At 53.3% G+C, this 15,445-nt stretch overlaps 1 protein-coding gene across 1 annotated transcript in view; it reads left to right on the top strand.

The window, feature by feature from the left end:
- Window positions 1-14,505, top strand: part of LOC311520111 (uncharacterized protein) — a gene marked incomplete at both ends in the record, with an annotated part of 49,683 nt that extends 35,178 nt beyond the window's left edge. Inside the window, 2 exons of the mRNA XM_084627351.1 lie at window positions 14,078-14,213; window positions 14,457-14,505. Of these exons, the coding sequence (XP_084483477.1) occupies window positions 14,078-14,213; window positions 14,457-14,505 (185 nt within the window). The remainder of the gene's footprint in view (window positions 1-14,077; window positions 14,214-14,456) is intronic.
- Window positions 14,506-15,445: the final 940 nt, after the last annotated feature.

A 15,445-nucleotide genomic window follows, 5' to 3' on the forward strand; every position in this document is an offset into this window, starting at 1 on the left:
CCCAAACTCCCTCCCAGAGCCCAACCCCTTTCCCTCTCCCTCCCATACCCAAACTCCCAGAGCCTTCGGCAGATGTGGGGGGAAGTGGACGGGGAGGCAGGACTTGGTCCCATTCTGGAAACCACCAAAAATTGTAGAAACCTGCCGCCCCTGTCCAGCCCAACCTTCTGCAGGTGCCCCTCAGGCCCCACCCGTGCAGGGTTTGAAGCTTGCATTGCTTAAATTCCAGGATGCTGGGGGACTTCAGCTCCCCTTTCTCCAGCGGGAACCTTCAGCCCACTCCCAACCAGATTCTTGTCCATGGCATGACTGTCGCGGGGCTGGGCCCCTCTTTGTCTTTTCTCTCTGGGACAGGCCAGGGTACCTAGAACTGGGGTATCTGAGCACCCAGGACCTTCTATGGAGATGCCCTTCCCCTTCCCCTTCTGTGGTCCCATCTGTCATTGACTCCAGCCTGTTTTCTATCCATCATCAGCACCATCCCAAGCCAGCTGCACCCGCCTCAAAAAGACAGTGTCCCCTGATGGGTGTAAATCATAGAATCATAGAATATCCTCATTTACACATTTCTTTGGCAGTCATGACAGGAGACAAAGGGTTTCTATTCCCAACTTGAAGGCAAGGAGTGCATTAGGGGCAACTCCAAGGGAAAGACTATTGATGGAGATCTCAATCTAAATTCTACACGAGTTTTGTTATCTCCCCTTTTGGTTCTATCCCTGGAAATTCCCCCCGACTAGTCTGCTGAAAGATAAAATCATCTAAATCTGCCTCCAAAGAACCTGACCGGCTGAAGCAGGAGGAGACCTGAGAGATGGCCACTTTCAAATCAAAAGGGAACGCTGAGACCTGCCTGTTGCCACACCCGCCCCCACCCGTCCCGAGGAGAAGGAGGCACCGACCTGTCGTGTGCGATCTAATGAGCAGGGAAAGAATCTGGGAATTACCTTCTGTAAAAACTCATCCTTTTGTTCCTCAAACACCTGTGGAAATAGCTGATTCAAGAAGTGGTTGACAGAGGGATGGTCCGCGTCTCTCAGCAGCTCCTTGGGTCACCAGCCGTTGTCAACCAAGCCAGTTGGCAGACTGACGGCAGGGCAAGAATGCTGACCCCCAACACTCTTTGCTGTTGGCCTCCGTGACATCACCATCAGCTTGTGCATAAACACACACAGACCCCACCCAGAGAGACACACCCCCACTGAGCAACTCCCCACTCTCCTTCCCAGCACTTCCTGCCCACCCCAGAACAGCTGTTTCATGGAATTGAGGATGCTCCGGGAGGGTCGGTTCGGGGCGGGGACATGGCACACTTGGGGCAGTGCATGGGATTCTTCTCTCCTCAGTGCAGGGCTCAGCACTTGTCCTTGCTGAACCTCATCAGATTTCTTTTGGCCCAATCCTCTAATTGGTCTGGGTCACTCTGAACCCTATCCCAACCCTCCAGCGTATCTCCCTCTCCCCCCAGCTTAGTGTCATCTGCGAACTTGCTGAGGGTGCAATCCATCCCGTCCTCCATATCATGCACGAAGATGGTGAAGAAAACCGGCCCCCAGAGTGACCCGTGGGGAAGCGGGGGAGGGGGTGGAGGAGAGGAGGCAGACGGTGAGTGGCAGGGACCCCACAGAGGGGGGTGCAGTGGAGGAGAGGGGGAAATCATCCAGGCAGCGGTGGGCAGTGTGGGCTGGGAGAAGGGGTGAGGCAGATACAGGAAGAGATGGAGCACAGGCGGGGCACTGGGGCCCAGGCACCTGGGGTCTGGTCATCGTTGGCACCAGGAGAGGAGAGAGACAGAGACAGAATGTGTGTGTTGGCCAACATACTGGAGGAGAGACAGAGAAAAACATGGTAGGATAGCAAGCAACTCACCTCCTGGAGTCATCTGTGATGAAGCGGGACTTCATGTTTCCTCTGAATTGTGTGGGGGTGCCTCAGTTTCCCCTATGCAGTTCTTAAGGATCTAGGGGGTGGGGTAAGGGTGTATGATCGTTGCAGAGCTCTGGAGGGCATGTGTGTGCAGGGGTCTGGACACAGAGAATGGCCGACACCCTCTTTCCTGGCACCTGATGCCCTGGGCCCTTCCCCCCTGCAAGGTGAGAGCTAAAGGGTTGGAGAACAAAGGAATCGGGTGCCCTCCTGGCCGGGGACAGGGACAAAGCCCAGAGGAGGAGGGGCTGGGGGGAGTTTCAGTTGGGGGCTGGCTGGAGACATGGAGTGAAGGGCAGACGGGGTTGTCTGGCTCACTGCCCCCCCCCCCCAAAATGGACCCGGCTGAGGGGTCCGGTTCTCTGCACCTACAAGCTCTGTGTTAGACCATGTCCCTGTCGTCTAATAAACCTCTGTTTTCCTGGCTGGCTGAGAGTCCCGTCTGACTGCGGAGTTGGGGGGCAGGACCCTCTGCCCCCCCCAGGACCCCGCCTGGGCGGACTGGCTGTGGGAAGCGCAGGGAGGGGCAGAGGAGGCTGAAGGCTCCGAGGTCAGAGCCAGGAAGGTGGAGCCGGGGGAGCTGTGTGTCCTGCAGACAGGCTGCTCCCCGAGAGGAGACTTCCCCAGAGTCCTGCCTGGCTTCCTGGGGAGCAGTCCCAGAGCATCGCCCGGGGACCCCGGGACATCCTCCTCCTCGATGAAACCTTCTGCCGTGTGACGTGTTGTGTGTGTCGTGTTGCGTGTGTCGTGTGACGTGTTGTGTGTGTGACTTATGTGTTGTTTTGTGTGTGTGAGATGTGTTTATGTGTGCGTGTTGTGGTCCGTGTTGAGTTTGTGTGTGTGCCATGTTGTATACCGTGTTGTGTGCATGTGACGGTGTGTGCCGTTTTGTGTGCATGTTGTGTGTGTCGGTGTCATGTGTTGTGTGAGATTTTTGTGTCTCGTGTTGTGTGCCGTTTTGTGTGTCGTGTGTCGGTATCGTGTGTCGTGTTGTGTGTGGGTGTGTGATATTTTGTGTGCGAAGTTTTGTGCATCGTGTTGTGTGTGTGTGTCACGTGTGCCGTTTTGTGTGTCATGTGAGGTGTTGTGTGTCATATGGTGTGTGTGTGTCGGTGTTGTGTGTGATTTATTTGTCACGTTGTCTGCTGTTTTGTGCGTCATCAAGTGTGTGTGTGTGTATGTGTCGGTGTCGTGTGTTGTGTGTGATTTTTGTGTGTCGTGTTGTGTGCTGTTTTGTGTGTCAGTTTATTTGTGTGTCATGTTGTTTGTGTCTTTCGGTGTCCTGTGTTTTGTGTGTGTGAGAGTGTTCTCTCTGTGTGTGTCGGTGTCGTGTTGTGTGTGTGTGTGTCAGTGTTGTCTGTCGTGTTTTCTGTGTGTTGTCTTGGGTGGCCCCTCAGGGTACTGCACAAACCATTTCCATCGTGGAGAAACAGTGACACCAGGTGGCCAATCCAGATAATGTACAAACCATTTCCCTCACAGAGCAACAGTGACACCGGGTGGCTAATCCAGGTATTGCACAAAGCATTTCCCTCATGGAGCAACAGTGACACTCGGTGGCCACTCTGGGTAATGCACAAATAATTTCCTTAACGGAGCAACAGTGACACCGGGTGGCCAGTCAGTGCAATGCACAAATCATTTCCCTCCTGGCCCAACAGTGCCACCGGGTGGCCACTTGGAGTAATGCAGAAAGCATTTCCTCACGGAGCAATGGGGACACTGCGTGGCCAATTCAGGTATTGCACAAATCATTTCCCTCCTGGCCCAACAGTGACAGTGGGTGGCTAAACCAGGTATTGCACAAATCATTTCCCTTATGGAGCAACAGTGTCACCGGGCGGCCCCTTGGAGTAACACACAAATCATTTCCTCCCGGAGCACCCGTTGCACAAACTGAGTTTAATAATAATAATAAACAACAAATAGTTTCACTAGAAAAGGTAGATTTTCAGTGATTATAAGAGATAGCAAACAGAAGAAGGCAGATTACTAAGCAAATACAAATACACACACATACTAAGCCTAAGATCTAAAAGAGACTGGATTCAAGAAGTCATTTCCCATCCTAAAGGTCTTTTGGCAACTTGAAGAGTTTCTGTAGCTTAGACTTCCCGTTGTTTCTCTTTACAGACTAGACTCCTGTCTTAGTCTGGACTTCCCCCTTCTCATTCCCTTTGTCTCTTCAGGTACTTTCTGCAGCCTTTCTACTGCCCTGCATGATTTTCGTCCGCTCCGACGTCTCCATGGCTCCCGAGACCTCACCTGTGGGAATGCACACCTACCCGTGTCCTACAAAGGGAGACGGCACCAGGAGAGCAGAGGGGAGAGAGCGAGTTGGCGAACACACGAGAAGATGGCGAGTGCGGACGAGGAACTGGAAGCGCCGACCTGGCAGCCGGGTCTGCAGCGGGCAGAGAGCGGAGGCCTGGTTCCGCCTCCTTGGAAAGAGGCCCAAGCGGCTCAGGCCCCTCCTGCCGCGTTCCCCTCCGGCGAGAGCTCCGGCACCATTCCTCGCCAGAGCCGCTGCGAGAGCCGAGCCGGAGCCCTCGCTCCACAGTGCTCGACGGGGGCTGGGAATCTCGCCCTCGGCCCTGCCGCCCTCTTCCCTCCCGCCCACACCGGCCCCACGCGCCGCCCAGAGACCGAGTTCCCCCGACCGTCCCCGCTCCGCTCTCGCCCCCGCGGGGGTCGTCTCCGGGGTGTGATTTCGGTGTCGTGTCCTCTGCCGTCTTGTGTGTCGTGTGACGTGTCGTGGGCGTGTGAGACGTCATGTGTGTCAGTGTGTTTGCCGTCTCTCTGTGTGTGAGTCGTCGTGAGTCGGCGGGTGTGTGTGTCAGTGGGTGTGGGCGGGTGAGTGTGTGGGCGTGTGTGGAAGTGGGTGTGTGTTGTGTGTGGTGTGTGTCTTTTGGCGTGGGCGTGTGTTGTGTTGTGTGTGGTGTGTGGGTGTCTCATGTCGCGTGTGTCGTGTGGGTGGGTGTGTGTTCTGCGTGTGTTGTGTGGGCATGTGTGGGCGTATGTGAGAGAAGTTGTGTGTGTGTGTGTGAGACATTGTGTGTCTTGTGTGTGTGTGTGTGTCAGTCGTCGTCTGTGGTGTGTGTCGGTTTCATGTGTGTCAGTATCGTGTGTTGGCATGTGTGTGGTCTGTGTCTGTCGATGTGTGTGTGTGAGACGTCGTGTGTTGGCGTGTGTGTTTGTGACGGCATCTGTGAGAGACATCGTGTGTCGGCATGTGTGTTTGTGTCGGCGTGTGTGCGACCTCATGTGTCGTGTGTGTGTGTGTGGACGTGTGTGAGAGCCGTCGTGTGCCTTGCATGTGTGTCGGCGTGTGTGAGAGACGTGTCTCTGTGTGTGAGACATTGTGTGTCGTGTGTGTGTGAGACGTGGTTGTGTGTGTGTTGTCTTGAGTGTTTTGTTCAGTGTGTGATGTGTTGTGTGTGATTTGTGTGTGTGTGACGGGTTGTGTGTCGTGTTGTGCGCGCGTGCGACGTCTCCCATGATCACGCAGTTTCCATGAGTATTTACTTCATTAAAAACATTAAAGAGGGCTCGATCCATATCCACATGAGATCCCGGCGGTCTCTAGCACACTCCAAGCACTATCCCAGGGGAGGCTCGAGTCGTTTGCTTCCCCAATGTCATTTTTGCCCAGACGGACTCTGTCTTATCCATTCCATCGCTGATTTCTTTACATTCGACCTCCTCATTGATAGACAATCCTACTCCACCACCTTGACCTTTATTTCGGTCTTTCCTAAACAGCACATACCCTTCAACACCCGTAGTCCAGTCATGACGACTATTCCACCCTGTTTCTGTTATCCCGAGAATATCTGGTTTCACTTCCTGCACCAGTACCTCTAATTCCTCCATTTTGTTACCTAGGCTCCTCGCATTGGTGTACAAACATCTTCATTTTTGCTGTTTGGCCTCGCTCACGTTCTTTACCCAATGAGGCACGGTCATTCCACAGCCAGCAGAACCTACTAGACTGGTGTCCACACTGCCCTTCCTCCTTATAGCCATTCTCCTACCCACGGCTGTATCCTTTCTTACTTTCTTTTCTTCCCTCTCAAGGCTAAAATCCGGCATGGAGATTACCTGGACATTCCCCAACCTATCATCTCCCCCAGATTCCTAGATTAAAGCTCCCTTAATCAGTTGTGCCAGCCTCCATCCTAGAAGTCTGTTTCCTTCCCTACTCAGATGAAGTCCATCCCGAGAGAACTGTCCTCTGTCCAGGAATGCCTCCCAGTGGCCATTCATCCCAAAGCCCGCCTTCTAGCACCACTGCCTGAGCCATCTGTTGATAGTCATAATCTTGTCACGCCTTTGTTGACCTTCTCCAGGAATAGGCAAAATCCCACCACAGATCACCTGAGCCTCGATTTCCTTTAGCGTCTTCCCCAGCCAAGCACAGTCTCCCTTAATCCTTTCCAGCGAGAATCTAGCTGTATCATTTGTTCCCACATGAAGGATAATTAGGGGATTCTTTCCCGTTCCCTTTAGGATCCTTTTCAACCTCAGATCTACATCCCGTATCTTAGCACCTGGAAGACAGCACACCCTTCTATTCTCTGGATCAGCTCTGGTTACAGGCCTGTCTAGTCTTCTCAGTAAAGAGTCCCCGATCACGTAGCCCTGCCTTTCCCTGGTGACGGTGCTATTCTCCAGTCTATCCCCTGTTCCCTCTGGCTGCAAGTTCTTTCCATTCCTATTCTCCCTTGTAATCCTCTTCAACCCATCCTGTATCCTCCTGCGGCTCATATTTGGTGTAGTCTCCATTGACTCTTCCCCTTTTCCTATAGGACTAGCCACTCTTCTCTTCCTCCTTGTACCTCCACCTTCAGTGACTACCTGTTGAGCCCCTTCTTCATTTTCCAACTCTCAAAAACTATTCCTGAACTCTATTTCTCCTTCACTAGCCCGTCTTTTCCTCTGCCTGGTTTTTTTTTAGTCACATGCTTTCACTGACCACTTTCCTCACCCAGCAGTCTCCCCTCAGAATTCCCCAGTCCTGCTTCCATCTGCAAGTCAGAGCTTTTCCCTTCAGATACCTCATGTCTTTGCTCCATCATCTGCTCAAACCCCTTTCTAAACTCAACCAGACTTTCCACCTGCATCTCCAAACCTCAGATCTTCTCCTCCATCAGCTCGAGCAGACGGCATTTCATGCAGACAAAACTCTTACCAGGTCCCCCCTCCAGGATCATGGACATGTGGCAGTTTCCACAGCCAGTCATCTCCATTGTGTCTTCCACGACATGAGTCACTCCCACCGCTGCCTCTGTGTCTGTCATCGCCTTCCCACCTAAATCCTGTTCACCTGGGAAACACCCAAATCCCACCCCCCACAGGAACAACAAACCCCAAACAAGCACCACAAGACAAACTCCCCCTCAGACTCCCCTGTTTACAGCCCTGTTTGCTGGCTCCTGTTCCACGGCCTGACTGGCTGGCTCCCTTCATAGGACCCCGAGTCAGAGAAGCCCTGGCCCCGAATCAGGGCTCAGCTTCTCCCCCAGCACAAAGCCCCCACAAGCCTCGACACGTACACACAATACCAACACACAACCAAATACCAACACCTTCTCCCCCACACCATTCACAGCTGTTGGTGGGTCTTGGGGAAACCCTGGTGCACCAGCGGGGGCGGGTGTCTGACGGGGTGGGTGGGGTGGAGGGGGCGGGGAGGGGGCCCAGCTGGGAGGTGGAGGGGTCTGTGTGGTGGGAGCTGTGGGAGGGTAGGGGATGGATTGGTGCTGTGGGAGGAGGAGAGGGGGGTTGTGGACAGGTGGCAATTGGGTTGTAGGGATGAGGACTGGGTCTGGGAGGGATGTGGGGGAGGGAGAGGCTATAGGGGTCCTGGATTGGGGACTTGGGTCAATGGCATGGCTGCGGCTGTTGGGTTGGGTTGGGAGGGGCAGCACCATGGCAGCTCCCAGGGGGACACAGCATGGCTATGGGGGGCTGTAGGGAGGGGAGGGGTCTGTGGGGTGGGGTGTCTCAGCTGGGTGGGGTGGCTGTGACATGTGGGGAGCGGGGGGGGGGGCAGAAGAGGGGCCGGGGGCTCTGAGACGTTCTGGAGAGCCCCCGGCCGCGTCCCTGCCGTTCCCCCCCCCGCAGCCTCCGCTCCCAGCGCCGCCGGCCCATGCTCCGGGCAGCGGGGCAACGAGCCTGGCCGACCCCGGGGCTCTCTGCAGTGCGGCCCGGCGGCTGGTCCTGGGGCTCCAGACTGCGCGGTCAGGGGGCAGGGAGCAAGGGAGGGGTGGGGTAGAGGGCAGGGGAGTTCGGGGGGGTCAGGGGCTGGGGGGTGGATGGGGTCAGGGTGGTGAGAGGGCGGGGAACAGGGGGTTGAATGGCAGCAGGAGGTCCCGGGGCAGTCAGGGAGAAGGGCTGGTTGGATGGGGCAGAAGGTCCGGGTGGCAGACAGGAAGGAGGGGGGGTTGGATGGAGTGGTGGGGGGCTGTTAGGGGAGGGGGATCTGGAGCCCCTCAGAGAACAGAAGGGTTGGATGGGGCCGGAGGCCCGGGGCGGCCATCCGGGGGCGAGAAGCGGGGGTCAGATGGGGGCGGGGGCCGGGCCATGTCTTGCTCTTTGAGGAGGCCCAGCCTCCCCTAACTGTCCCTCTGTACAATTTCTGAAACCCGATCCGGCATCAGGCCAAAGTTTGCCTGCCCCTGGCTTAGGGCCTGATTCATGCAAAGACCCATTGGGAGTGTGTGAACATTGCCCCATTTCTGAAACTGGAAACAACCCCCTGCACAGGGCTGGGAAAACAGAGCAGAGCTCTGGAGCCTGAACCCCCTCGTGAGAGACTGCGATGAAATCCTCTCAGGTATGGGCATCCAGACAGCAGGAGTATCTGGCTGTGTCGACTCTCTCCTCAGGCCCTGCGCGACCAGCATCCCTAGCCAGATATACCTGAGATGACGGGGCGTCCAGGATTTCCAGGTTTATGGATCTTGGGTAGCAGATAGAAGACCCCTGGTCGGGGTTCTAGGGGTGGGTCTGTGCAGATTTGTTCTTGTGCTTTTTCAGGGAGTTTCTTGAGCAGATGATGCAGTTTCTCTTGGTCACACTGAGTGGGATCAGAGGGGAATGGGCTGGAGAATGTGGAGTTGGAGAGCTGCCGAGCAGCCTCTTGTTCATATTCCAACCTATTCAGGATGACGACAGCACCTCCTTTGTCAGCCTTTTTGATTCTGATGTCAGAGTTGTTCCTGAGGCTGTGGACGGTGTTGTGTTCTGCACAGCTGAGGTTATGGGCCAAGTGATGCTGCTTTTCGACCACTTCAGCCCGTGCTTGTCGGCTGAAGCACTCAAGTTTAAGTCCAGTCTGCTGTTTTGACCTTCAGGCAGAATTCTTATTTTTGTCGTGTTGGTCGGAAGGTCTCTGTGGATTAGTGTGTTGTTCAGAGGTGTGTTGGAAATATTGCTTCCGTCGGAGACGTGGAAAGTCGCATTCCAGGTCACCGCAGAACTGTATCATGTTGGTGGGGGTGGAGGGGCAGAAGGAGAGGCCACCCAGGACACTCACTTCCTAGACACTACAGTGCTAATAAGCAATGGTCACATAAACACCACCCTATCCTGGACCGCTATACTTACCTACATGCCTCCAGCTTTCATACAGACCACATCACACGATCCGTTGTCTACAGCCAAGTTCTAAGATACAACCGCATTTGCTCCAATCCCTCAGACAGAGACAAACACCGACAGGATCTCTATCAAGCATTTGTCAAGGTTCCTCCCCCACTCTGAACTCTAGGGTACAGATGTGGGGACCTGCATGAAAACCTCCTAAGCTTACTTTCACCAACTTAGGTTAAAACTTCCCCAAGGTACAAATAAATTTTATCCTTTGTCCCTGGATCTCCACTGCCACCACCAAACTCTAACTGGGTTTACTGGGAAACGTAGTTTGGACACGTCTTTCCCCCCAAAATCCTGCCAACCCTTGCACCCCACTTCCTGGGAAAGGTTTGGTAAAAATCCTCACCAATTTGCATAGGTGACCACAGACCCAAACCCTTGGATCTGAGAATGATGAAAAAGCATTCAGTTTTCTTACAAGAAGACTTTTAATAGAAGTAAAGAAATCCCCTCTGTAAAATCAGGATGGTAGATACCTTACAGGGTAATTAGATTCAAAACATAGAGAATCCCTCTAGGCAAAACCTTAAGTTACAAAAAGGACACACAGACAGGAATAGTCATTCCATTCAGCACAGTTCCTTTCTCAGCCATTTAAAGAAATCATAATCTAACACATACCTAGCGAGATTACTTACTAAAAGTTCTAAGACTCCATTCCTGTTCTATCCCCGGCAAAAGCAGCATACAGACAGACACAGACCCTTTGTTTTTCTCCCTCCCCCCAGCTTTTGAAAGTATCTTGTCTCCTCATTGGTCATTTTGGTCAGGTGCCAGCGAGGTTACCTTTAGCTTCTTAACCCTTTACAGGTGAGAGGATTTTTCCTCTGGCCAGGAGGGATTTTAAAGGGGTTTACCCTTCCCTTTATATTTATGACAGCATTCTTCAAACTACAATCCCCACCTGCTGAAAGGAAGAATACTCAGAAGTCACCTACTCCAGGACAGGCCCAACAAAGAAAGGAACAGAACGCCACCAGCCATCAGCTTCAGCCCCCAACTAAAAGATCTCCAGGGCAGAATCGAGGATCTACAATCTATTCTTAAGGACGATCCCTCAATCTCACAGGCCAGTCCCCACTTACAGACAGCCCCCCAACCTGAAGCAAATACTCACCAGCAACCAGACAACAAAAACACTAACCCAGGAACCTATCCTTGCAACAAACCCACTGCACATATCTAGTCTAGGGACACCATCCTCGGACCTAATCACATCAGCCACACCATCAAATGTGCCCAAATACATTTGTTAGTCTCTAAGGTGCCAGAACTACTCCTTGTTTTGTTTTTTTGTTTGGTTGGTTGGTTTTTTTTTGCTGATACAGACTAACATGGCTCCCACTCTGAGCTAAATGATTGCATCTCTCCCCAAAATCGATCTGTAAGCACAAAGAACACACTGGAGACCAGGCCTTTAAACGTTAGGAAACATCAGAGTTAAGGTGACGTGTACACACTTCGCGCAGTGCTGTTGTTCATGTGTGTTATGATACAGACTCACAAGTGTGGCCTTGGGGTCAATTCCCTGCCCCCCACAGCATCAATTTCCTCCAGACTCCCAAGGGAAGTGGTGCTTCCTCCATCCCTTGATGAGATGCCTTTCTCGAGTCTGCTTTGGTCCAAAACTCACAACTGCGCCATGCAGGAGGCCTGTGATGTGTAGGGGGCCAGATGAGATGATCTAAGAGTCTCTTCTGGCCTTCAAGTCTCCAAACCTCTGCAAAACCGAGTGCGGCACATTGAGCATCCTCTGATGGTTCCACGTGTGGCCTGCGTGAACCCTTGCACGACCACTGAGTGTGTGGGGGTGACCCAGGGGGAGCAGCTCAAACACGCACAGGAGCCGGCTCGGGGCAGGACATGAGCCCTGCAGGGCAGGGGTGGGGGTGGCAGTGACATCACAAGGGCCTTTTGCAGCACTCAGCTGATTGGTGAAAGGAGGTTGGGAGGCGGTGACCTCACAGAGAGTCCACGACAACGGCCAGGGAGGACAGGCTGCAGGGCAGGGGGATCTCAGAGACCCCCGGGGCTTTGCTGCAGGGAGTCTCCTTCTGGAGGTGTCTCCTTGAGGACTGAGAGAGAATTCAGGGTCTCGTATGTGAGCGCGAGGTGGAGCCTCTCTGGAGTTTTCTCCTTTCCCACTGCTCACTGAGCGAGAAGACAGACGTCCCTGTGGAGAAGGGAAGAGCCCCAGAGAGGTTTGGTACCGAGGCAGCCTGATCCGCCCGGTGCTGGCCAAATTCTCGGCACGGAAAATAGGAGGTTAAGGTGGGACAATTTTCCCCCAGCTAGGCCTTTGTCCCTTCGAGTCCTTGGGGTTTGTCTTTTTTGCTTTCCCTTTTCCTGCTTCCCTCCCTCCACTGGTGAGGAGGGGGCTGCTCTGTAGCCCTCATGGTGGGAGGCCTCCCAAAGAGATGGGACAGGAAGCGTGTTCTGAGAGTGATCCTCACCGGTGACCTGAGCCATCCCTGGGCCATCTGGGGAACCCTCAGCCCACCGCCAGAGTCTCCACGCTGATTGGCTGAGCAGGGGGTGTCGTGGCAGGGAGGAGACTCAGTACTTTGTTGTTCTCTTTTAAGGCCCAGGAAATAAGCCAGAACCAATCATCTGCTTGGTGAATTGTTCTCCCTCTCGCTGCTGATTGTCTCTGAGCCGTTCCTGGTTCTCGCTGGTGTTCTCGTGCTTCTGAAACACTTGCTGAAGAATCAGTGTGAATGGTTGTTAGTCTGTAGCTCATTGCAGGTCCCTTTATTCTGATCATTCAGTGTGTGAAACTCCAGACTGATGGTTCGTTTGAAAGTCAGGACACCCGGGTCCTGTTCCCAACTCTATCCCGACAGGTTGTGTGAGGGAAGAGAAGGCCCTTCACCTTTCTCAGCCTTTGTTTCTCCTTCTGTCAGTTGGGGAGAACAATCCTTTCGCACCTGCCTCCCGGTGTGGGGAGGCTGGGGAGCTGTGGGGACCTATTTGAGAGCGTCACTCGGAGCAGTGTATCGCAGGAGGTGTCCCATCGGGTTGAGTCATTCCAGAGGATGATGTCGTGCAGCAGAAGCCCGTTTTCCCAACCTGGCGTGACACAGCTTTGCATGGGAACCGAACCAAGGGCGCACACAGGTCCAGAAGCCGGCGATTTCTCCTTTGTCCGCTAGATGGTGCTGCAGGCTCCCACTTCCCCTTCTCCTGGTCAGCGCAATGCGGGTTAGTCTCCCCAAAAAGAACGCCCGTCTCGCTTTGAACGTTCCTTGATGTGCACCCTGTGGACTGTCGGGATACGTGTCCAAAAGTTGCAGGGCTTGTTTCATGGTCTCCACAATGACAATCTTTCTTCCTTTTTAGACGTGACGACCTTTTTGGTCAAGATCCTTGATTATTCAGGGACTTATCCCGGAAGACCCAAAGTATTTGGGACATAAGACTTGTCTTGAAGGGTGCACAGTGCAAAGTGTTTTTGGCCATAGCAGGTGACTTGTCGCAAGAATAACATCCATCCCCCTTCCAAACAAGCTCCAAATGAGCTGTTACCAGAATTGCCCTTTACCTTGGGGTACGCCCATTTGTTAGGGTTACTCTTCTGGTGGGGGGAGATTCTGCAATTCTGTCAATGTGCTGCTTTTGTCACTTGTGTTTTCCTATGGATCGCTACTCCTTCCTTCTGCAAGTTCCCTCCCAATGGAGCTACCCTGCAGGACCTCGGTTCCCCAGAGCTGGGGTCTTCCAGCCCCCAAATGTGATGAACGTGAACAGACACACAGGCACACACACATGAACATAGCATGTCAGAGAGGACTGGGTCATCAGCACTCGCAAGCTGACCCCTGGTGTGTCCCGGGACTCAGTCGGCTGGATCGAACAGCAATTTAAAGCCGGTCCCCTCATATGTCCTTGGACTCAGCGAGCTGGGCTGAGTGACACCTTAATCTGCCACCCTCCTTTGTCCCCAGGTTCAGCACCTCCCTATCCCCACCTTCACCCCACAACCATTCTGCTAGTAACCCACTTGCTGAGCAAACCCCCGAGGATTTTTGGGGCTGCAGGGATCTTTAGCTTGGGTACAAGGAGCGTTGCTGCAGAGTGAATGGAGAAGCCAAAAACACCCATGGAGGTGGGGTGGGGGGCTAGCAAACTATAACTGATCACAGGAGGCAGGGTCAGGAGGCCATACCTAGAGAGAGACAGAGGCACAGAAAGAGACAGATGGATCTCAGCACTCCTTGAAGCTGGATTCGATCAGGGATCCCAGGTGGCCTTGGTAGCTGAGGGACCGGAGCGCTGGAGCCAGGCAGAGTCCCCAGCACAATCAGTCGGGAAAAGCGAATGAGGAGGACTTGTAGCACCTTAGAGACTAACCAATTTATCTCAGCATAAGCTTTCATGGGCTAAAGCCCAGTTCATCAGATGCATGCAGGGCAAAATACAGCAGGAAGATATAGATATTCATGCTATTTTATATAATTGTTTGTTTAATAAGTTTGCTCTTGTGACTTCGCAGGAGTTACTAACTCCGCATACGTGAGTAAAGTAGTTGAAGCCTTCGGCCGAGGTCGAGCTGACCTGCGAGGAAGGCTGGAGAAGCAGCTGCCAAACCAGGCGGGGCCGCCCGTTATCCCTGGAGCTAAGGGAGAAAGGCAAAAAGAAGAACTCATCGTCCTCAGGGGGCGTCTGGCACCCGCAACGGCCTGTCCACTCAGCAGCAGAACTGCCCGGTCAGGAAGAGCAGAGACCCCGACTCAGATGAGGGGGTCGGACTTTGGAGGTGGGCGAGGGCGGTGTTACCAACCGTCGAGGGTACACACGCTTGCAGTGTCTGGGGGGCGGGGTCCCTCTCCGGAGGCACCCAGCTCGGGCTGTATTTCGGTGGCCTAATACAGGACGCTGGTAGAAATTGGACTCAGAGTTGAGAAGTTCGTGGGATCCTAGAGTCGAATCTAACACCGAAATTGGTGAGAGACCGGCTAACTCATTTTTCCTTTGACAGTCGTGTTGTCTGTGTTTGTGTGTGTGAGCTGTTTTGTGTCTCGTCTTGTGTGCATCGTGATATGTGTGTGTGTGACGGGTTGTGTGTGTGTGTGACGTCTTGTGTGTCGTGTTGTGTGTCGTCTAGAGTGTTGTGTGGATTGCGTGTGTGGTGGTATGTTTGTGGTGACATGTGAAGTGGGGTGTGTGTGTGTGACGTGTTTTGTGTAGTGTTGTGTGTGTGACGTGTTGTGTGTCGTGTTTCTTTGTGTCTATCTGTGTGTCATGTTGTGTGATGTGTTGAGTGTGTGTGTGGTGTTGTGGTTTTGGTGTTGTGTGTGACATAGTGTGTGTGTGTGTGTGTGTGTGTGTGAGAGATGTGGTGTGTGTCATGTTGTGCGTGTTTGTGTCTGTCTGTGTGACATGTGTGTTTTATTGTGTGTGTGACATGGGTGTAGTGTTTTGTGTCTGTGCGACGTGTGGTGTGCTGTGTGTGTGACATGTTGTGTGTGTGTCTTTGTGGTCTGGTGTGTGTGTGATGTGTTGTGTGTGTGTAATGTAGGCCATTTTGTGTGTCATATTCAGTGTGTGTGTGGTGTTGTGCGTGTGCTGTCATGTTACATGTTTTCTGTGACATGGTGTGTGCAGTGTGTGTGTGTGTTGTGTTGTGTATCGTCTTGTGTTTGTTTGTGTGTGTGACGTATGTGTGTGTGACGCATTGTGTGATGTGTTGTATGTGTTGGGTGTCATCTAGAATGTTGTGTTGAGTGTGTGTGATGTTTTGTGTGTCGTGTTGTGTGTGTGTCTGTATGGGTGTCTGTGATGTGTTGTTTATAAGGTTGTGTGCCTGTGTTGTGTTGTGTGCCGTTTTGTGTGTTGTGCTGTCTGTGTGACGTGGTGTGTG

The sequence above is a fragment of the Lepidochelys olivacea genome (assembly GCF_965140295.1).
Source record: "Lepidochelys olivacea isolate rLepOli2 genome assembly, chromosome: 4".
Lineage (NCBI taxonomy): Eukaryota > Metazoa > Chordata > Testudines > Cheloniidae > Lepidochelys > Lepidochelys olivacea.